Source organism: Xiphophorus maculatus, chromosome 23 (genome assembly GCF_002775205.1).
Source record: "Xiphophorus maculatus strain JP 163 A chromosome 23, X_maculatus-5.0-male, whole genome shotgun sequence".
NCBI classification, from domain to species: Eukaryota; Metazoa; Chordata; class Actinopteri; order Cyprinodontiformes; family Poeciliidae; genus Xiphophorus; species Xiphophorus maculatus.
The window spans coordinates 4,047,255-4,070,406 of record NC_036465.1 but is presented as its reverse complement, the minus strand read 5'-3'; the positions used below and the strand labels follow the sequence as shown (position 1 = coordinate 4,070,406).

Sequence of the window (23,152 nt, the reverse complement as noted above, 5' to 3'; positions counted from 1 at the left end):
GGCGTAGAGTTTCCATGTTCTCCCAATACATCTATGGGCTCTCTCCTTGTACTGTGGGTTCCTCCTTCAGTCCAAAACTACAGTATATTTGCCAAGTCAACTTGGCTTTCTAAATTGTTATTAGCTTAGAGCTAGTATTTGAAGTAAAGCCACTCTCATTGCATTAATGTACAAATATAGCAAATTAATTTCAGATTTTTTTTTCAAACTAAATTGTCCAAAAAATTCAAAATTAAATGCTCAAATTCCAACAAGAATAATTTAATATAATCTACAAACCTATTATATTTCTGAGAGTCATTATTTTCCCAGTTGAAATGTTTAGCATAGCCTTGGGTTATTTTGAGAGTGAGACTAGGCTACTTCTGTCAGATTCCATTTTATCTCTCATTTGGCTTGGAGGTGATGTAATACATCACATATTTATTTGACAGAAACCACGTGGGCAAAAGAAAAAACATCAGGCATATCAAACATGCCTGGGTGTGGAAGGGTCCAGCCTCTATTTTTATGTCAGTGGGTGGAGGTACCAGCCTGCCTTGCCTTTGTACATCTTACATCTGGAATGGGCACATTTTTCCCCTTTCCCAAATAACATCTGCAGCTAAAAAGCCAGACAGGTAGTTAGAGTTGATTGGTCATGGATGGATTTTCTCCCTCTCCTTTCTTTCCATGTAGCTCTCTCTTTCCCTCCCTTTTTTTCTATTCTACAAAGCCCAGAGGCTAGTATTTCACTGATTACAGAGTGCCTCCATTTGAATGGTCGTTTGTGTATTGTCAGAACAAAGGATCGAGCGGCCTCTGAAGAGGTGCTAGACAGGGGAATGGATTGGGCTCAGCGATTAGGATGAGTGGAACTGCAGGTTCAGGCTAGCGTAGCAGCTCCTCCACTGCTCAAGGTTCTTTCTTGACCGGGAACAGACGTAAGGCTGCAACTGCACTTCAGTCAGTGCAGGACAGTGAGCAGTTTCAGCTGAAATGGGAGAGGCTCTGGCACTCATTTTTAAAATTGACACCTTAGGTTTAAGTTCAGATTAAAATCCATAATACATCATATTTTAATTAGACATCACAGCTACACTCATAAATAGTTTAAATCTGCAAAAACTTGAGACAGCTCTAAAGTAGATAACTGTTTTTTGTAAGTTAAAATATGAAATGTACCTTAATATCTATTAATCCATGCAGTGGAAGATGTTTTAGCTCTATCACAGAACCTATCATAAACAGTTATCCTTATTTCCTGTCTAGGGGGACAGCCAATCAGCACCAAGGATAATAATTACAGCTCTGGGATTGGCCGTTTACTATCTTTAAGGTCAACAGGTTATATAGATTCCTCTAGTATTTGACTTGACTGTCCTTAAATGATAATTGGGATGATTAGGGTCATTGTCCATTTGGAAGACCCATTGTGAAATATTCTTTCCTTGTAATAACATCTGTTTTGTGAAGTGCATTGGTCAATCTTACAGCAAAACACACAGCATAATGTCACCTCTCCTGTATGTTGCAATTGGGATGTTTTTCCCAGGATTCCAAGCTTCTTATTTTTTTCCTCCAAATGTACCAATAGTCACGGTGGCTAAACACTTCAGTTTTACTTTTGCCATACCTCCAGGCACATCTCTCAAAATTAAGATATTTGTCCCCAAGTTCATTTGCAAAGAACAATTTACTACAGTAAATCTGTAATAAGCATGTTTTATAGCAATAGACATTCTTCTCTGAGACAGTGTACCTGTTTCTGTTCTAAATGGTGTGATGACTAGACATCCCCAGATGAAAGTGACACCTTCAGGCATGGAGACATTTTACTTGATGATAAATCAGAAATTTTCCAATTCTTTTGATATTTTACTGATTTCCTTTGGCTTTTCCATCACGTCACACATGGAAGGAAGTGTCTTTGTTTTTCCAAATGAAATGTATGAAACAGACTGACTTCACTTTTTCTACTGAAGAACATGCTATATTATATAGTATATGCACTCTCTTGAATTAAATTGACCTGCACGGTTCAATATGCACAAATTCCCTGTTTTGTCAAACATAACTCCACATTATTTGCAAAAAATTTATCTATTAGTCGATTTTTTCCTAGAGCATATCTAAAATATTTGAGAGAAAATGCAACTTTGGAAGTTGAATTATCTACTTGATACATTATTGGTTGGTGTTTGCAAAGCATCCAATCCAGGAGCCACATTTATTTTCCTTGGCCCTCATTGCAGATGTTAGCTCCTGTGGTAATGCTAAGGTGCTCTGAAGGGTGAGTATTAAAGTGTATTTGGTGTTTCAACTTTTGAGATGGGAGGGCAGGCAGGTCTTAAGTGTATGTTACTTCTGTCCTTCCGGAATTCTGGTTAAATCAGACCTGAAATCTGAAAGACTGCCCTCTGGTGGTCAGAAATTGTACTCCAGGTAGCAGACAACTTGCAGCATCAACTGATTTTATGCATGTTGCTAATATTGCATGTTCTACCAAAAACAGGATGGCTTGCAACACAGCACACAACAATCAGTAATATTGCATGTGTTACAAAGGTTTACACTGAAAAAACAAAGATAAAACTCTTATTTGTTTGGATTTCTAGCTATGCTCAATTCAAGCAGCACATTAAAGACCTTCATTTTATTTAAAGTAAGCAATTAGACTGTAAGCTACCTCAGAACAATACGATTTTTTAACTATTGTAATTAGCTATATTAGCCACATTATTTTATGCAGAATTTTAGTGAAGGATTTTTCCATGCCTTGCCTGTCATGACAGTAGCCAAACTATCATTTGATAATTTAAATTGTTGATTTTGGTCAAGAAGTGTCCTGTTCTTCACCTTGTTTTTAAGACCCAGACCGTTTGAGTTTGCACCAGAGGAGCAGCTCTTCAGACAGCTCAGCAATCAGATAAAAGTTAACCTGACAGGTTCCTGTTTTGAACACCCACTCAGTATTTCTCACCCCTAACATGGAGGTAATGACCTAGAAATCAAAGTCCTCATCAAATTCAACGGGTGGGCTCAGGTCACGCTCCTGGTGGGCTTCTTTTGATTCTGAAGCATCGCCTTTTCAAAGCTGTTTTCTTGCTAATTTTTAATTTACTTTGAACCTTCGCCTCATTGATGGCGCCCATGAACATCCACCAAGAATAGAGTGTCTGAGTGTTTTCAATAACTGTCAGATAATAATAATGTTTTGTGTGAATGACTCAAGTATTCTGGCCAGTTTGTGACTCTCACAGTAATTTCATGCCACATTACAAACAACAAGCCCCTTAATTTGTTAATCACGGTCATCCAAGAAAACAATTACAGGGTCATTCAAGTAAGGGGGAAAAAGAGCTGACAAAAAACACTTACATCATTCCACTTCCCAAAATTTCACCACTAATCCACCCATTTCTGAAGGCTTATTATACTATTAAAGCACTCGTCTTGTTTGACACGTCTGCACACAGCAACAGGACTTTTTTTTTTCTTCGATTACCTCTTCTTGACCAAGGGAGTTGACATTTATCTGTCAGATGTGGGCCAGAATTTTGGAACACATGAGGTCTTTGGGCTGATTGTTATTCAGTTGTAACACTGTGACACATTTTGGCACCTTCTTCTGCGCTTAGCAACGGCCAGGGATTTTGTCCAAGAATGAATAGTTTTAGTGAGGTCTTCAAAACGCAAGCAGTCACATTAAGTTATTGCACATGTTTGCAACTAGCAACAAGGGAGCCGAAACTTTTGTTTATGTTTTCAGACAACTGTAGACTCCCTGTTGGACCGAGATGGAGCAGATCAGCATTAATGTCAAACAGGCAACTGGAGCTAATGGAAACATTAGTATGCTTGACGTGTACTCTGGTGTTCGGATGATTTGTTGAGGAGCAGGGCTTTAATTTTCATCCTCTGGTCTCCTCCCTTCAAGGCAAACCTAACTGAGCGCTAATGACTCCGTGCAAACAATGTGTGACAGGGGGGACAAATTAAAAACACTTCCTGCTTCTTTCCGCCTCCTCCCTCTTTCTTCAGGTGATCTTTGAAGGGTCTCTGAGGTAGCTCCCTCCCTCCCATCTCTGGCTCCTTTCTCCGTCACCCTCCATAAAGCCGAGGTGTTGCGACCCCATCACGACCTGGATCCATGTTAGCCGTTTGACTTCGGGTAGCTGGCAGAAGGACATGATCAGCAGTGTGAAAAAGGGGTGTCTGAGTGTGCGTTTGAAGCGGCGGGGTGGGGCCGGCCTACACAAGAGGGGTGAGGTTGATTTTGAGGGAGATGAGAGGAAGAGGGTCGTTCCATTTAAGTCTCACATGCTTGTCGAGCTGTGACTTCTTGTTAAAAAAGAGAGGCTTCTGGGTGGTGACCCCTCCGCATCAGTCGCTTCACCTTGGGAATTGAATGGGACACACACCGCAGCCACCGAGCCCTCCCTCCCCGACCCTGACACCCCCTCCTCTTCTTTGAGTCAATATGTCCGTGTCAGAGATGAAAGTGCAAAGTGGGAGGGACGCAGAGGGGGTCCTGACACTAATGTAGTACATTGGGCTTCACTTACTGATCTGCCAAGTTCTTTTGTCAAGCCCTAAATGCCTGCTAGGGTCCTTTGAACTGCTGAGCGCTCGCCCGCCCTCAGATGCCTCCTCCTTTAGCTTCAATGAGATATCCCCGGTGACATTCCCACAGTTCCACCGCTGCAGACAGACACGCATAAGTGCACGGAAGCGGTTCAAATTCAAAGGCTTGAAAGGGCTCTGGGAGTAACATCATTCACCACGTTGCAGTTCTGGCTCAAATTTGCTTTTTGTAAGAGAAATTAAAAAGAATCAGTGAAGGCGAATCGCTTTCAGGTAATTTAAAAGCACTTTCATTGGCTGGGTAGCAAAGTGAGCCAGGTAAACTAAGACTTCTAACTTTCTTGCTAGTTTTCCTCACTCCCTCGCTCTTGTCGGCTAATCTGTGTGGGTAACCTTATCCCAATTCTTCCCCACATACCCAACCCCACCCTCCTCCAATCCTCAAGAACTGGACTGAAACAGCTCCTCATTCACAAAGCCCTTTCTTGTTATGCTTCTCCATCCAGGATATGATTGATTCTCCCTGATTTATCAGGTTTCTTCATCTTCCTCCTTTCCCTCTGTTTCAATTAAATTCGGGAAGCAGGTTTGTTTCCAAACTGGCAGTGTGAAAATAAATATAACCGGGTTTTTTCAATTCAAAGGGTCATTTCTCCCAAATAAGACCCATTTCCTGAGGCCTCAACAAAGGTTGAGTTTTATTAGTACAGTCAAATTAATAGGAATATTCTTATCAAAGAAATATAACTTATTGTTTATGTGTGGCAACAAAGAATTCAAAAGGACATGACTGATTCTATCAATTTGAATTATGGTTCTGTAAAATAATTCAAAAAGAAAAGTGTAGATTTCATAGATTTTTTACACCCAAGGTAATAGTTTTAAAACATTACTTCTGTTCATTTTGATTGCAAAATTCAGTTTCTCATAAAATGTGAATATTTAGAATGAAAATTAAAATAAATGAATGCTGTTTAAATCTATGTTAGTGATTTGTCCATTAGGCAGTCTTTGAGAACCTCCGTAAGAAACATAAACCACAAAAGGTCAATGTCAAAGACAGCAAAATGTATTCACGCATATTAAGGAAAAAATAGATTGGAGAACAGATAAAACGTTGCATATGTAATGAGGATAATTGCACCTTTGAAAGGATCAAGAAGCAAAGCCCACTGATACATTTGGAGGAGATTTATGGACTGCAGTCAAAGCTTTGAGAGCCATTAGTGTCCAAAGTCCCCTTTTCAGATAGAAGAACATTTTTCATTTCATTCAGAAATCAATGCCCTAATGACTGGAGGACGAATGAAGAGTTAAAGTCCAAGATGCTTGAGGTAGAGAATAGGTGTTGTAACTTTCAGAGAAACTAAATATTGTGTTTCCCTTAGCATCATAATTAACAGAAAACTAAAAATCTCAGTCTGTATTCAATAAATCCATATCATGTACAAGTTTAACATATTTTATTAAATGATTTAATTAAATATACTTTTTGATAATATAATTTATCTAGATACACTTGTATTTTGAATTTGTCCGTTACTTCAGTCTCTCTTTGCCTAGTCAGGTTTTTTCAGACAGTCTAACAGGAAAAGATAAAAAACAAGTAAAGTTTTGATCAGGAATCCAATGACTCAAATAAGGATCAGCAAGAAGGTCAGAAACATATTTGCTTTGCTTCCTTTTCTCTAAATCTTATTTCATGTCTTTGGAATAAACCCCTAGCTCCGGCTCCTGATTGGTCAGCTGCCAAAGCAACTATTACAGCAGAGGAGTGAATGCCAGAACCATCAGACACTTGGCTTGTATCCAGGAGCTATTCCCCAATCTCTCAAGACTGATAAAATGATAAAAGCAAGTTTTAAAAAGAATGTAAAAATCATGCTTCTCTTCTCTTCTGAGCTTCACATTGGCACCACCAGAAAACATGCAAAGAGCCACAAAATACATGGATCTATTTTGGCAGTAGCATAGTTCTACACTGAAAAAATAAGTTGATGTTTCATCTGAGTATAGCTGAGTATCTGAGAATTTAGCAGTTAAAAAAATATATAAAAATACAAAAAAGCACAGTTATTGTTACCAATAAGCAACCCTCTAAAATAAATGTAACTCAAGCATCTATTTAATGCATACATTTGTTTTTTTAAAATAATTATTAATTTCTAGGAACTTCTAAATAGTAATCCAGAACTTTCTACAAATTTAGTACAATTATGACATGATGCAGAGACAATTTTCTTCAGCCACTTTAGCCACTTTAGGCCAGTAGGCTAAAAAATAAGAGGGGCATCATAGTGTCATAAGGTTTCCCTGACAACTGTAAATGCCAACTGGTTGTTGGGGAGTGATGCCCAAAAAATTCCTTTAAGTCCTACAATAACAAACATTGCTCAGGTTTTTACTGGAACTGGATGGTTTGGTCAGATGAGAGTATCTGGAATATCTGGGACAAAACAAAGGATAAATACATGCAAAAGCACCTGATACCTTCTGCCAAGTGTTTTAAACACAGTGGAGGTTCTGTGGTGGTGTGGGCTGTTTTTCTTTCAAAAACCACTGACAACCTTGTTAGACTACCAGAAAAATGTAAATAGATCATCACTGGACCTTTTAGGAGAGTCTAATACAGGATTAATATTGAAATGATTAAACAGACACAAAAATCAACCTTCTTCCATCTCCATCTGAGTCCATAGAAATCCTGTAGAAAACCTTTGGGCTGAGCTGCTCAGCAGAGAGTATATAAGGACTCTGGACAATCTAAAGATCACATCAACAAGAATATTTTACCTTTCTCTCTATGTGTTTCAATTATGCAGACTAAAATTAGGAAACTATGCAGTTGTTATACTATTGCTGAACGTTGCTGAAGTCTAATGTACTGAGCCCAGTCTCTCCTAATACTTCTCTTTGGGCCTCCTTTCAAGGCCTTTTAGACTAATTTTAACTGGCCAAATTAACAAGAAGACCTGACACACATACCACTTGATATAGCATCCTACAAAATATTGTATCCAAGGCATACCTTAGATTTACAATTCTTAGAACTGCAAATTGCTGTTCTGTCTCAAAAAGGGAGACAGAACAGCCCTTTTTATACCCCTGATTAAACAGCAGTGGTACCAATAAGTTTAATTTCTATCATTTTAGTGTGAGATTCTGCTAAATGAAAATATATGTTTATTTTAAGGCATCTTACACATTTTACCAGGAGGGAAAACATTTTTTTCCCCCGCATCTGGGTCCCTCTTCTCCTTCCTCTGACTCACATGTGATCACCTCCAAGAGCTTCCTCTGTTCTCTCTGTTATTCTTTAGTTGTGGTTGGAGAAATTTGTCCTAAACATGCATTGAAGAGATGACTAGTGATTCAGACCCTCTGCTGATTGCTTCTAATCATCCTGCCTGCAAATCACTCCTCAGGTGTATTTTTATGTGTAGAGAAACCTTTGTGAGGGGTGAGCAGCAACTAATGTAAGCTGGATTTGATCAAACACTAACAACCTGATATTTGTGCAACCATCATTCAAATAACCTTTTGAATAATTACTATTTACTGCACTTTCTGTGGTTTCCCTACTAGGGGCAGAGAGACTAAATTAGCTGTGTTCAGTTGTGTTACAAGGATTATTACAGTGCATTGCAGACAGGATCACACTTACCTGCAGAGAAAAAAAAATGTCAGATTCATTTTATCATCTCAGCTTGACCTTATCAGTAATATTCATTCATTTTTTCAAGTTTTTGTGATGTAGTTTTTAACATGTCATGTAAATCAGTAGCTGGGGCTTTTCTCTTAATTTCCCACCAAACCAGCAGAAGAAGACCCTTTGAAATCCCCACTCATGGGAAGTATATGTAACCATTTAGAATCATTTTAAATGTCAATGCATAAGGAATCCCGAGGATCCAGTTTTAATGGGACAATAAAACCGAACCACAAAGCTGTTTCTCTCTCTCTCGTTTTTTTTTTTTTGTTGTTTAAATTGCAGCCTCACTTCAACGTTGCCAGCTCTGTAACACTCGTAAACACATTCGCACCTCTCTTTTATTTAAATGTCGGTTAAGTTATGGCGCATAATTGAAGAGAGAAAAAAAGTGCATTTGAATGGTGTCTGGGGGGAGCAGGTCCAATCCACAAACCCACACTGATTTAAAGAGCGCACAGAAAGGAGAGATACAGGGCAAGTTTCTGTTCCTGGAAGAGCAAAGGTACCTCAACAATCAAGTTAATTAAAACTACTGCTGGTGTCAGAAATAAAGGGAATTATATCCATACCCATTAATTACTTTTTTTTAAAGTACACAATTTGCATAATTAAGTAGCTAAAACTCACCTTCTTTAAATTAGATTATCACGCAGTGTTGACAGTGTTGACTTTGTTAAGGTCTAATTTCTTCTTTTTTAAAAAGTTTGTAAAGAAAAAAGATCCTACTGAAAAAAAGAAGTATAACCATCTCCTTGCGCTTTGCCCACCAGGAGAAAAAAAAAATCTCTAAAGCTGATGGTCTCTCTGCGATTACCCTATCAGGTGCAAACCGCTGACATGTTTCCACCCACCAACAACAAAAAAGCCTCTCGGTGCCCAAATCTCCAGCCGCAGACGCACAAACACCGCTGACAGGCAGGCAGGCAGCGCTGCGCTATCATCAGCCTCTCCAGGGATCTACGACTTTTACTGTCACTGCGATATTTTTATTATTATTTTAATTTCACCTGGATAAGTTTATCTGCTTGACTTGTCTTTTGAGGACCGCTTTATTTGATTTTTTTTTCTGACATTCATACAATGTTAGAATAAAATGTGCCTTGCAAGGTGTAGAAATCCCCCACAGGTACGGACCAAGATGAAGAGTCTGTGATCTCTGGAGGAGCAGAAGCTCAAAGGATATTTTTTTAAGTAAGGGGGATTTTTTGAGACGTCGCAACTTGGCTCCAGTTTAAGGTGAACTTTTGATACTCCGAGGACCTGATCTGAGAAGTTAATCTTTGGGATAGCTCCCCCAACAAGGAAGCGCCCAATGTTGTACTCCGTGCCTTTCCTGCTGCATATATCCTTACATTGGGATTCAGTCTCCTGCTTACCGCCGGAGTTGTGTGCGTAAAAAGACGCGCAGCGGAGCGAAAGCCAGAGAGAGACAGAGAAGGAGGCGATCCCGCCAACCTTTCCCGGGGCTCTGAGTGTGTGGAAGCAGGTGTATTTGAGCCGTCTTTCTGAAAGCCAAGATGTCCGTGCTGCCTTCGAGGTTCCTCTACCTGTAAGCGCTCCACATCTCTCTTTGCTTTTTTTTTTTTTTTTAATTTTTTTTGCATAAACCCATGCATTCTTACCAATAGAAGTCGCCAAAAACTTCATATTTGTGCATTGCTGTCATCCAGGTAGGCTGCGTTTATTTTCCATGTAATTGCCCGTGTGATTCACTCCCACTTCTCTCCTCCTAGGTGTTTACACTTTCTGGTTTTCTACTTCCAGCTGCAGGTACGTTTACTCTCCTCTTATATTCTTTTTGCATGTTTATGTGCAGCTTTTCTTTTATATGAGTCATGATAGAAGAATTGCCATGTGCTACTTTCAGGGCGTTTACTATGATATAAAACGCTACAAATTAGAATCAACACAGATGTGGGGGAAAAAAAACTAACATTTTTATTAAGTTAGTATATATCAATAACTTGACTGAATGTAATCTGTTTGCATTCAAAATCACAAAAGCGAGCCTTTTATAATAGGTTTAATTATAAAAATCGTAAATATTTAACGTTCTTGTTTGCAGTTGGGGATTCAAGTAGCATTTTTCACTAATTCACAGCAACAGCTGGGTTGTAAACATGTAGGTGCCTGGGGTTGAAATTTGCAGTTTGAACAGATGACTCGTTTGGCGTTTGTTGCCTTGTTTTTACTAGTTTCGTCTTACTTTGAACCATAACGATTTGCAGACATCCACTCAGCTAATTGACTGCGTTGGCTTTGATTCAGCCGCAGCCCCTTACCCGCACCTTTCCCGTATTAAACTATTTATCAGTTCATTGTGTGTCGTTTTTGAATGTTTTAAATAAAAATCCATGCTTTTCTCGTTTTAAAGATGCTAAATTTGTTAAATAAAAGAAATAGCGTGGAACTCATACAAATTTAACAAAATATAAAATTAAAAACGCAGCAAATATTTGATGAATAAAATTCTTGCCCGTTTTACATCTATTGTTTTTTCCTCTAGATTGTTTTATTGCATGTTCAGATTTGGATATTCTCATAAAGAAAATAATATAAAGAAAGAAACACAAGAACTCATGCACAATTTGACTCAGTTTTAGGATCTAACAGGATATCAGCGTACTTTTTTATTGCTTAAACATATTGTATCATGGATAAAAATAATATGCACTCTAGTTATTTTTTGGTATTGGAAAAAGGCAGAAGATCATTCTCATTGTTGATCTCTAAGTATCTTTCTATAGTTCATGAATATTTCTGGTCAAACTGATGTTTATAATTTTATGAAGGGAAACATAGGAGATGAACCACAGTTGGAAGTGAGAGGATCACCAGCATGAGAGTGTGCTTCAGTACCTGCCGGTTTGTGTGTGTGTGTGTTCTGTAGATAGCATTGCATATCTTAGATGGATGCAACAACTGAGCTTCCTCCGTGAAGGCTACGGCCAGACTTTTTGATGTGGAGACAATATCCGTTTTCATGCTGCGTCTTTGCAGGAAGGAGACGGTGTGATAAAAACTATCACATCGTCGCGAGCATTCACCTCAGCCATGTGCTTAGGCTTGCCTGTCCATTGAGATGAAATCCAACTGTCTACCGAGCACACCTTTGTATTTGTTTAGAGAGGGGAAGATTTGGGATAAATCCCTCAGCAGCTCAGCGAAGCTATGTTTTGTTGTGTGGTAACTCTTTTTTCACTCCTCAGCTTTGAGGTTCATGTTTGACAACAGATCACGCTGATGAACAGCTTTGAACATAATTGTGGAGAGTTTTGGCATGAAGTGCTTGCAGTTGGAAACATGTCTCAGTCGAAATTGGAATGCAACATCTTTGGCTGCTGCAGTAGTGACACCTTCTCCCCTCATTTGTCTAGCCGTTGTGGCTGTTGTAGCTTTACCGAGCATGACGTTCTGTTTGGAAACATTTATTTATATCCAGATTTATCGTTTCGGTCCAAGTCCAAACATGTGCAAAATGTGAATCTTTAGTGCAGGGTAGAGTTTGGGTTTTTCTTGTTGAGGCTGTTGTTGTCACATTCTGTCCAATTGTTGTTTGTATCCAAGTGATTTCAAAGAAACTAAAACACAGAAGACAATGGTCGCTGTAAAACGCAATTTTTATATTTGTCAAAATCAATATTATACTCTCAAATACGTTGTTTTTTAAATTTTAAGAATGGTTGTTCTTGAGGTTTTATTTGTGGTAGAATGTGTATGTCAAAGCTTAAACAAGGCATTTTAGAGATAAGAAAACCTCCGAATGAGAATGAAGGACATCAGGAGCCTTAACAAGTTTGCATTTGGATTTGACAAAGTTGTTTGTGTTTCCTGTCTGATGTAAAGGATTTGTTCTCCAGAGGTTAATGTTTCACCTTGTGTTTTTGCTACGTGTCATCAATTCACTGAAGTTAAATCAACAAGCACTCTGAGTATGTAATCTGTATATAATTAGCCACCTGAGATCAGCCACATAAAAAGCCATTACTGTGCAATTACCACACCATATACAGCTGGGGAGATGGGATCACGGCATGAACCGAGATTCCAGGGCTTCTGAAAGTATACGTTTCCTCTCTCTCTTCCACATGTTGGGTCACAGTTGCTTTTCTGACATGCTGCCAAATATTTTTCCACATCTTTATGTCAGGTCTTAGGTAACTCAGAAACATCAAGATGGTGAGAGGCAGAAGGGAGATTTTTGCAATTTGATTAAAAAAAAAATCTCCAACAAGAGAGCCTTTGTGGTTTAAGGTGCTTCTTTCTTCCTTGCTCATGTCCTCTGCCTGCTGCATTTTCTAATTTATGGACCCTATTTGGCCTACGGGCAGATATTTGTTTGATGATAGTGCAACAGGTCTGGATGCTTCAGGTGTATAATTGCTAGTGGCTTGGTTGCTTGTGGAAATGAAGTACAGGTTTCTCAATACTGCCTGAGGGACACTATATACTGTGCCCCAGTGCTCACAAACAAGGCTTCTCTGCAGACTTTGCACTTGTTCTATTGGAGGTTTACTCAAACATACTCTCCATTAGTGTGTGTGCTAATGTGGTTAGCTTCTTGTAAATGCATGGCAAATAAAATGTGCCACCTTAAAGGGGAGAAACAATAAATCTCTGCAGCTACAAATTTTTGTGTTATCTTGGTTTTTACACCCTAAAGCACTTTTCTTTTGACATAGAGCCCATAAAACCAATAGCACATATTACTATCATCATCTGTGTTTTGACAGTCTCATTGTACATTTCCTCTTGTGCAGGAATCTCAGCAAAGCACTGCCGATTTCAGGTTTTACATTGAAAACCACACGAGGAACCCGGATGACTTGAGCCGGAAGCAGGTCCGGATCTACCAGCTCTACAGCAGGACCACGGGCAAACACGTCCAGATCCTGGGGAAGAAAATCAATGCCAACGGAGATGATGGGGGCAAGTATGGTATGGGAGAATTTCTGTGCATCTCACTTGACACTTTAGCTAGTCTGAGATCGCAAATCCAGCTAAAATAAAAGTTTTGGTGCTTCTAGAAACTCCTTCTTAACTCCGACCCTTTAGACTGTTTGCTTTTCATTGTTCTGAGGTTGTTTTCTGTTTGCCTAGTGCAGAAGGAGTTGGTTTTGGAAGACAGACATTAGTGAATAATTATGGATGAAAACCTGTTGAAACAACCAACCTTGCTGAGGATCTCTCTGATGGCAAATATCTATGATGCACCAAATCAATCAGACAGATATTGGCTCTGAACAGTGCTTTGCAGATCTATGCTGAAAAAATCTTAATTTCTCTTAATGTTTATTACATTAATCTAAACTAACATCAAAAAATTTCAGTCTATATGTTCATCAATAAGCAGCTTCTACTTGATTCACCTCCTGGAGTTTAACAGAAAAATCAGATAATGGTTGAAGAAATTTGCTTTAATGCATAGATGTTAATGATCTTATAAAGCCATCATACTATGTTGGATTCAAAAGCACTCATTCTGTAAAGGAATATATAGCATACATTTTGTCTTTTATCTGTTAATTACCTAGAAAAAAATGGCTGGTTGGACTTCAAATAAAACCAAGAAAAGTTGGTTAGTTGCATCACTGGAAAATATCTGTTGTTTTTTTCTTGATATCTCGCCCAGAAGGTGTTGATCTTTGTTCAGTTTTTTCCATCAATGTTTTGGTGAATGTGATATTTCTTTCATGAGAAGAAGTTGCTCTTTGCCTCTTTAAGGTGAAGGTTGAGTATTGGTTATTTAAGCAATAGAGCTGATAGATCTTTTATACTTGAAAATGTTAAGCATTTAAACATAACAACCACAAAAAATGCCGCTGCAGGATTTTGGTCTGAAATGAATTATCCACCTTAAATCTCAACACTTAGCTCTGCACATGCTTTTTCATTACTGCAGATCAAATATGGCGGATGGCTAAATTGATGGTCAGTAAAGCACTCTTTGATGTAGCCTGTGCCGCGCTTCCCTGCAGATATTTTTTTCTCATAACAGCTGACTCACAGCTCCAAAATTGCCGGTCTTGAATGCCTCTGAGTCAGTGTGTTCATTGCAGATGCGCGCAGGCGAAGTTTCCTCACTGCTTGTTAGAGCTTGAGTGGAAGCAGATCCAATTTTTCCCATGAGCCTTTGCCAATTCTCTCCCCCTCCTCCCCGTCCCTCACCACCTCCTCCCCATCCAGCTGCAGTACCTGGCACCTGTGAACTCCTTTGCACTCACTAGCAATGTTCACTTTGAAAGATTGTAGTCTGGCGGCAAAAGGCCCAGAAAAAAAAACAAGAAAAAAAAAAACAGACATACCAAACTTGGTTGCAGACCTTTGACTTCAGATCTGATATTTGTACATCTGACGTGCAAGAATTATAATCCATCACAGGTACTAATATATCATATGTGTTACTTTTAAAATACCAAAACACACCTCTTCCAGATCTGTCCATTGTAACTGATATCTGTTGTCCTCTAAAAGTGGGCAGTGTAATGTAAAAACACGAGTCTAGTTGATAAATGCTGCAATGTGGAATAAAAACACAATTTCTGTTTGACTTTTTAGACAGATTTATCTTTTGAGGTCAACATATGGCTGTAACTACCATTTTTCATATTATTGCAAATCACCAAAAGCGTAAAAAATGGTCCAAAAAGAGATTAATATTTTCTTTCACTCACGGTCCATGCAGTCTGCTCAGCATTTGTTTCTCACGTTTTGATCAGACTCCACTCAAATTTGTCTAATTTTAGCTTGACATCCTTAGGAAAATGGAACAAAACTCCCACTCAAAATGCTATTCAAAAATAAAAATAAAAGCAGTTTCTTGTGTTTTGCAATCTCTTACCAAGGGAGGATGTTAAACGATCTATTTTGCCTGCATTTTCTTCATGATGTACACATATCAGCACTCACTTCACAAAATCAGTCAGGAAAAATCCAAAGAATACAGTACAAAATATTGGGATTACTCAAACAGGAAAAAGAAGAAAAGAAAGGAAATGTCCTATATAACTCAGCCTTCTCAGATTATAACACAACAGAATAAACTACAGTTGGCTATCCTTCTTAAAATATATTTATTACTATATACAACATTATGTGTCTTATTTTTTTATGCAATAAGATACTTCAAATTGAGTAAGAGATTAGCTATTGTGAAGTCATCATCCAAATAATTGAAGGGTTTTATTTTACAAACAGAAACACACATCTGGTTGTCAGTGTATGTTTATGATCATTTTCTAAACATGTTTGGATTAAGATTGTGATTATGTAACACTTAGTTAGTGCTACTGATGACAATAAAGTTTATAAAAGGGGAAATGGTGATTGTAATAGGAGTTTGCCCCACAATTGGGGGGTTGATGGTTCGATCTCCATTCCGCCCGCCTCATTCATTGTGTCCTTAGGCAAGACACTTACCCACCCTGCCTGCTGGTGGGGGACAGAGAGTCTAGTGGCGCTGGTGCAAGGCAACCTCGCTTCTGTCAGACCTGCCCCAGGGCAGCTGGGGCTACTATTCAGTAACTCGGAATGGGTGAATGATTGTAGTGTGAAGCGCTTTAGGGTCCTCTGGACTGGATAAGGACAAGTACAAAGCCAAAATATTTCAATTTTATTATGATAATGACACTCTCACTGATATGCTTAGAATCCAAACCTTAGGTTAACAAGCTTGGATGGGTTACAGACATTGAATTTGCTAAAAGAGAGGAAAGAAAAGGTTGAAAACTATTCTATAAATATGTGAACCGGTCGGATTGGATTTTGTTTTTTTTTTAAGTGCAGCTCAAGAGATCCAAACTAATCTATCTAATTGTAAAACCAATTAGATTCCCTCTCCCACAGGAGAGGGAATTGCTGTCCCCTCCCAAACTTTTCAGAGAGGTCACCTACTTCCCACCTTTTCTCTCAAGGTTTGATTTTAGAGTGGGAGTTACTTCTGCCCATCCCATTCCCTTCCACTATTCTTCCCCTGCTCCCTTGAGCGCTACTGAATGGCCCTGTGTGTTAAACAAATGGATCATCTTAACTTTTTGATTGAGTGAGCACAAACTAAAGGGAACTTGAAACCTAATCCTGAGGGGCACATGACTGCTCCACAAACGTTTGGCAGATTTCTTTGCTGGTCTGAGGGCGAGTGCAGACAAAGGTGACCTTGCAGGGGTGAGCATGTTGGATGGGAGCAGGAGCGGGGTGTCGGGGGCTCGGAAGAATAAAGGAGCCGTCAGGATACATCTTTAGAGCGCATTATTGCCATGTCAAGTCATGACAGAGACCTGTTGGTTTGACTGGTCATTATTTTTTGCCAAAGCTACTTAGTTAAAATAGTTTTGGTATTTTTACCAAGAGTAGATTCTTACTAATGCTTGGAATCTTAGAGACTTTTTTATAATAAACAAAGAATTACCCGTTGTGCATTTTTAACTGAGTCGCTCAATATTTGGAAGCTACATTTAAAAAAAATATACAATGCATGTAAAGGTGCCTTTAGTCTTGCGAGAAGAAATGTACAGGAAGAAAGTTTGTGCTAGAAGACAATTCAGTGACTCTTACTAAGTCTGCTGTGTCTTTTCTTTTGCAGCCCTTCTTGTTGTGGAGACGGAAACATTCGGAAGTCACGTTCGAATAAAAGGAAAAGAAAGTGAACATTATATTTGCATGAACGACAAGGGCAAAATTGTGGGAAGGGTGAGTATGGCTGAGTTTATTTATGTTGGAATATTTTCAAAAGATTCATTTGGCAACACCTTAATATTAGAACCTGTATTTTAGACCTGGCCTTTAATCCTATTTGAATTTAGTAGGACCTCATATCGTTTTTCTCCTTGTGTTTTTTGCACAAGCGAACAAAACCCCTTTGATAACTCAAAGCTATTCTTCCATTACGTAATCGGCCAACTCCTTTGACACTCGATCAGTCAATTACCTACTGGAATCACCACAATGCATCGAGGGACTAATGGTCTCTTAAGAGGAATTTTGTTGCAATTCTATCACTTAGTCACACCAGGTGGCCACAAATGCAAGATGACTGCATGTGACCACAGAGAACCACTTAGATTTGTAAAAATAGTTGAAAAAGTTTGTTATCCTCAGAGACACATAGTTTGGTTCCATTAATAACTCAGACTGCTTGTATATTTAGCTCCCTTTTTCTATAGATGTAAATGGGATGAGTTTTTCTTCTTTCTTTTTTTTAAATGAAAGTAGGATAAACTGCTTTTTCATAATAATAGTAATAGTTATATTTTATAGTGAGTTATATTTATTTACACATTTACCTCAGGATATGCTGGAATGCAAACCATTGTCTGAAGGAATGGACATTATGAACCCAGTACTTTTGCCTGAAAAGACATAAAGTAAAGTTATCATCTTTACTTAATTTACATTATTCCATTAAACTAATATTTGATTTTATGACACATTTATAACTCACTATAAAACCTTTTCAATACAAATAAGCATGGAGTGGAGCTATAATTTTATGATGTAAAGCAAATATTCTGAGTTAAATTCCCCCTCCCATCATAAACTTTTAAATTGTCATTTATAGATTCTTAATAACATTTGCAAAAAATCAAATTGTTAACTGCAGTGATTCTTATGTAATATTTCAATCTGCTGTCTGCCAGGTAATTTTTGAAGTTTTTTTTTTTTTAAGTAAAGTTTGCCCAAATATTTATCAGGATCTGTGTTTATTGTCAAAATTAATTTAAATGTATTTTAATTAAGGTTCAATAAAGGTTTTGTTGGTGCCATCTGACAGATTTCTATTCGATGGCATTATGCCCAATAAAACCTCAGAAAACTGAGGTATACATTTGTCCAACAAATGGCAGAGAAATAAGGTCACAGATGCAAACATGGCTGTTGACATTTCAACTAAACTGTTATTTTCAGCTGCTATTTTGGGGGAAACTAAAATTTTGTTTTTTATACTGTAAATGTGGTAATAAAAATAAACTATGACAAAAGCACAAAATTATTCCATTTTAGTTCAAACGTATTCATATATAAAATAAAATTCTTGTCATCAGTGGTCCTAATCAATTGTCATGGTAATATTTAGAGATGCACCAATCAAGAAAGGCAAGCAGTTAGCAATTTAAGCCAATTGCAGTTCTCTTTAAAAAGTTTTTTTTTTGCTTTATGCCACTTCAAGAATTTAATGTAAGAAACCTTATTAGATGAAAGTTTTTTGATAGATGTATTTCAGAGCCTGACAGAAAACAACATATAGAAGATTACTCTCATTTCATCAAAGCATTTCCTCTGATTTTTACCTAACTTAAATGAAAATGTATTCATGTTTTCTAGAAATCTTTAGTGGTGGAAAAAGTTGTGAGTTTTTAGTTTTGAAATGTATTTTTAGTGTTCGGTCTGGTGATTACCGGCCATATCAATAATGGAAAAGTGTTTAATTTTCACATTTAATTGTTTCAAGGTTACCTTCTCAAATTTAGGAATATAGCTAAATAGAATATTGTTGTCCTCTTGATAATCCAAAGCACTGAAATTGCCCTCACATATTTTTCTTAAACTTACACAAATGACTTAGTTTTTTCTCAATTTAAATCAGATAAAAATCCAGATAATAGCATTAAATAATAATATTTTGATAATGTAGAGGAAGAAATAAATTTTGCTCCAATTCTGACCAGCATTATTTTTCTGATGATCACGGACATGGATCAGTGCTTTTAGCTATGCCACCAGAATACTTTAAATTAGCAAGCCATGCAGTGGTTATGCAAATCTGACATAATTATTGTGTTTTTCTCATGAGGTATGGACTTGTGTCACACCACTCCATGAGTCTGTCTCCAGTAGTTTCCCCATAACAGCAAGTTTCCTCCTAGAAGGCTAACAATACACATGTTAGAATGAACAGCAGTTGAAAAACTGCTATACAGTCATATTGTAGCAACAGTCACATTTATTTGGTATAATCTCAAGGAATAAAATAAGTTACAGCTGATGCTAACTAGTATGGCTAACCATTCAACACAATTTTATAGAGAGAAGAGATATTGATTCAACACAACCCAAAAACATCATTGGAAATTTTATGCCAAATAAAGAACAAAAAAACACTGTCAAAGCAAGCATCTTTACCTGATTAACTTTGTGCTCACACAGTTAATAACACACTGATGCTAAAATAGGCATAATTGAAAAATATTTGGTGTTTCTGTGTTATTGATGTTGTCCATTTTCTGTTCTTCAGCCTGATGGAAGGAGGCAAGAGTGTGTCTTTGTCGAGGAATTCCTGGAGAACAACTACACGGCTCTTGTGTCGGCCAAGTACAAAGGATGGTACCTTGGCTTCAACCGGAAGGGCCGACCCAAGAAAGGCTCACGCACCACGCAGAGGCAACAGGAAGTCCACTTCATGAAGCGCCAGCCTAAGGGTCGAGTGGACCCGTTGGAGGAGTTCCGTTTCACCACAGTAACTAAGCGGACACGAAGGGCTCGGCGATTAAAAACCCACCCCAAGAGGAACTGAAGGGGCAGTTGGGAAAGCACTAGATGTCCTCACAGGAGGAAACAGAAACTGAAAATCTCAAGCTTCTTAAAAGAATCACCTTAAAGACTCTGCTTCTGTAAAAGAAAGACAAACTAAAAGAACAAAAAGTCAAAGATGTTTTATTTTTGTATTTCAGGATGACTGAATATTTCCTGACTCTTGGATTCTCCTGGGTTGATGTCATTGTGCTAATGTTTCTGTCATGTTATTTATACTGGATAAACTCAAGGACCTCTGAGAGAACTCGTGTCGCTGCTGTCCTCAGCCACGTTTGAACTGCAAGCTGAAGGCATACTTTCTTTTTGACAATGGGAGCTGAAGCAGGAGCTGACGCAATGTTATAAAAATCAGCCAACTAGAGATTTATTGGAATACCTGTCGGTTTTTGTTTGTGTTGCCCCTGACAACGCGGATCCCATACTTTCCACTGGAATTAGACACCATGGAGATGAAACGGAGAGAGGCGGCAGGTGACACCGCGCTGCCGGGATAACTGTGTAGCTTTGAGTGCAATATTTTACAAGTCTCTTGTCCTCTACGTTCTTTCCATATGTCTTTCATCCCTAAAAGTCACTTGTGGCTCCTGGAATGCGCTGAAACCTCGCAGTCCCCAGTGAGATCTTCATGACATTTCCATAAAGCCTGCGATTCAGCTGAAACGCAACGTGCTTTGACGAGTCCAACACCCGTTGTGATTTTAGTCTTGTTTAAACACTGAAAGGAAACAGTACAAACAGAAAAAAACAGCGTAATTCCACACTGTCTTCCAGCTTCAACACACGTGGGGAAGGTTGTTAATCCCTTTTGTCTGTTTCTATTAGCTCTTCGTCACATGTGTTAAAACTGTTTCAGATATGGATTCCTTTTATTCTTAAACTGAGAGCTTGCCAGCCTTTTGGGGCTGACAATGACTTCCTCTACCTCTTTTGTTTATCTTTACCTGGTCTGATTGTCTGTGTTCAGTTAATCTCAACTTTGACCTTAAATTCAGCTCTTCTTCTTTTCTTTCGTTCACTTGAAGATGCTTTTGGAAAAAAAGCATACCAATCATCCGCAGACAGGAAACCTGTGCATTATCCTACATTATTTTATAAACCTCCATCTGATGATTAAAGCTTCTTCTCAAATACTGAGATGACAGGATTCAGAGAATCCTTTCAGCCAGATTTCATGTCTGAATCATAAAAAGGGAAAACTCTTTGCTTCTCACCGACAACAAACTCCAGGTTTTTTCACCAGTAGTTTGTATTTACCTGACCCCTGGCAGGTCTTTTTGTATGAGTTGCTACTAACAACATGACACATTTATGTTTTTTTTAAACAAATCTAAGCAAAAAATAATTTTATGACTATTATTAAGATATTTATTGTCTCCTTTTGTAAATAAAATGTGAGTTTTATTTGGCCTCTTTTAATAAAATGAGGACTGTATTTAAAAAAAAGTTTGTGTTTATTACAGAAATACCTTCATGTGTCTCAGTTTAACAATATTTTTGACTATATACCCACTGAGTATGACAGTCTTTGAAAGATGGATGCTGCAGGTAGAAGGTGGTTCAACATAGCGTACATTCCCTTCTCCGCATACTGCCAAGGTATGCATTTTTATATACAAACTCAGGAGCGTGAGGTCTGCTTTTAAGGTCATCTCTTTAAAAACAAAACTGTTGCAACATCTCTCAGAGCTTTTATATCACCACAAAGGCCTCTGAGAGTTCACAAATCTGGTGATTTTACTGCAACGTTGATAGGGTTGCATCTGCAAAAGTCATCATTGGACGAGAAAGTACTATTTCAGTGTCTAGTTTTTGTTAAAATTACAAAAATGGAATGAAACACAAACAGGATATTTTTTGCAATAAAAGAAAAAGCAATGAGAGAAAAATTCCTTAGACAAAGAGCACGTAAGATATAACTTTTTATGCAAGTGCTATGCCCTTTGAATGTATAAACTGACACTATTTTGGAGTCTTTTGCATGTTTTTTAAAGTGCTAAAGGAATGCAGAGTAGCACATCTCATAATGCTGTGTGCAGGAATGATGTTTACAGTTACTGTCAGACTGAAAGATGGAGGCTTTGAAGGGGGAAAAATACTCGTGTTTAAATTCCTTGCGATCTTATCAGGGCCCCCCTCCTTTGCTCCACTCTGGTAGTCACCTCCAGCAGATCCAGAGATTCCCCATTCTGTCATGGGATTTCAAATGTCTGACCTGCTTTTAAAGGTGGAAACAGAGTGCTCGACGTGTGACCCGGCGATGCACCATTAACGTAATGGATCCGAGCTGAACACTCTTTGTCTTCAGGGGTTTGCTGTAAGAGGACTGGGGGATTTTGAAGAATACTTTATGTGGTTTAAACTTGACTGGATGTCGTGTTTCTTTTTTTTTTTTTTGTATGTTGCGTGAGAAATAATAATAATAAAACGGCAGGAGGGGGCTTCCAGAAAGGTTTGTAGTGAGTGGCCAGATCTGGGCCACTCATTAGCTTCAGATGGGATACTTCAGAATGAAATAAAAATATTGATCCTCATTGTTTCAGCCAAATAGTATGTTAAAATAGGTTTTTAGGTACGTGTGTACTTGATTCAATCAATTAGGAGAGGCTTTTTTTGGCCCCCTGCAACAGTTACAATGGTATTTTTGACATAAATATAAGATCCAGGTGTTATATGATCGTAGGGCCAAGATAGAGTAACAAGTACACCTGTTCTTGATTCAGTATGTGCAGATATTTCTGTGAAAACATGACTCCAAATCAATCATGAAAGACCGACTCATTCATGGATTTTTCTGTAAAGCGGATTTCAGATATTCTAAAGATCAGGTTACTGACTAGTAATGATCAGGTTACTTAGCAGTAACCTGATCGTTACTCATAGTGTTTGCAAACCAACCAATCTTAGAGCCATCACTTATTTTCCTTGGTACTGGTTTGATGTAACTTCAAGGGCTAAACTAAGGAAGATGAAGGATGTTTGCTTCTACAGTAGTGCCAATATGCTTTCGACTGAGTGTATTAATGCATATTTGGTGTTTGAACACAAATACTTGGTGTCCACAATTTCAATATGAGGCTCTATGAAAGGACAAAAGGAAAGCTTGGTAATATAAATAAATAATTGTTGGAAATTATCAAAGTTTTTTCTTTGCTCTCTTAAATTCACAATAAACAATATAATATAATATAATATAATATAATATAATATAATATAATATAATATAATATAATATAATATAATATAATATAATATAATATAATCTTACCACCTTTGCTCCCTCTGTTTACCTGTAAGTAAAAATATATCCTATTTGTTTGGTCAATACAAATAAAAGTACTTTTAATT

At 37.9% G+C, this 23,152-nt stretch overlaps 1 protein-coding gene across 2 annotated transcripts; it reads left to right on the top strand.

Moving 5' to 3' along the window:
* The first annotated feature begins 325 nt into the window (after window positions 1-325).
* On the top strand, window positions 326-21,177 carry LOC102229665 (fibroblast growth factor 18-like). 2 transcript variants are annotated; one of them, XM_023328911.1, is made up of 5 exons: window positions 326-9,827; window positions 10,012-10,048; window positions 13,039-13,207; window positions 16,860-16,966; window positions 19,509-21,177. In XM_023328911.1, exons 1-5 carry the CDS (start codon window positions 9,796-9,798, stop codon window positions 19,785-19,787), a joined length of 624 nt encoding a protein of 207 aa, XP_023184679.1. In that variant the 5' UTR covers window positions 326-9,795; the 3' UTR covers window positions 19,788-21,177. The 2 variants fall into 2 exon arrangements, with proteins under 2 accessions (XP_023184679.1, XP_005800623.1); XM_005800566.2 differs by having other exon boundaries at window positions 329-9,827; window positions 13,039-13,216.
* The last annotated feature ends 1,975 nt before the right edge of the window (window positions 21,178-23,152 follow it).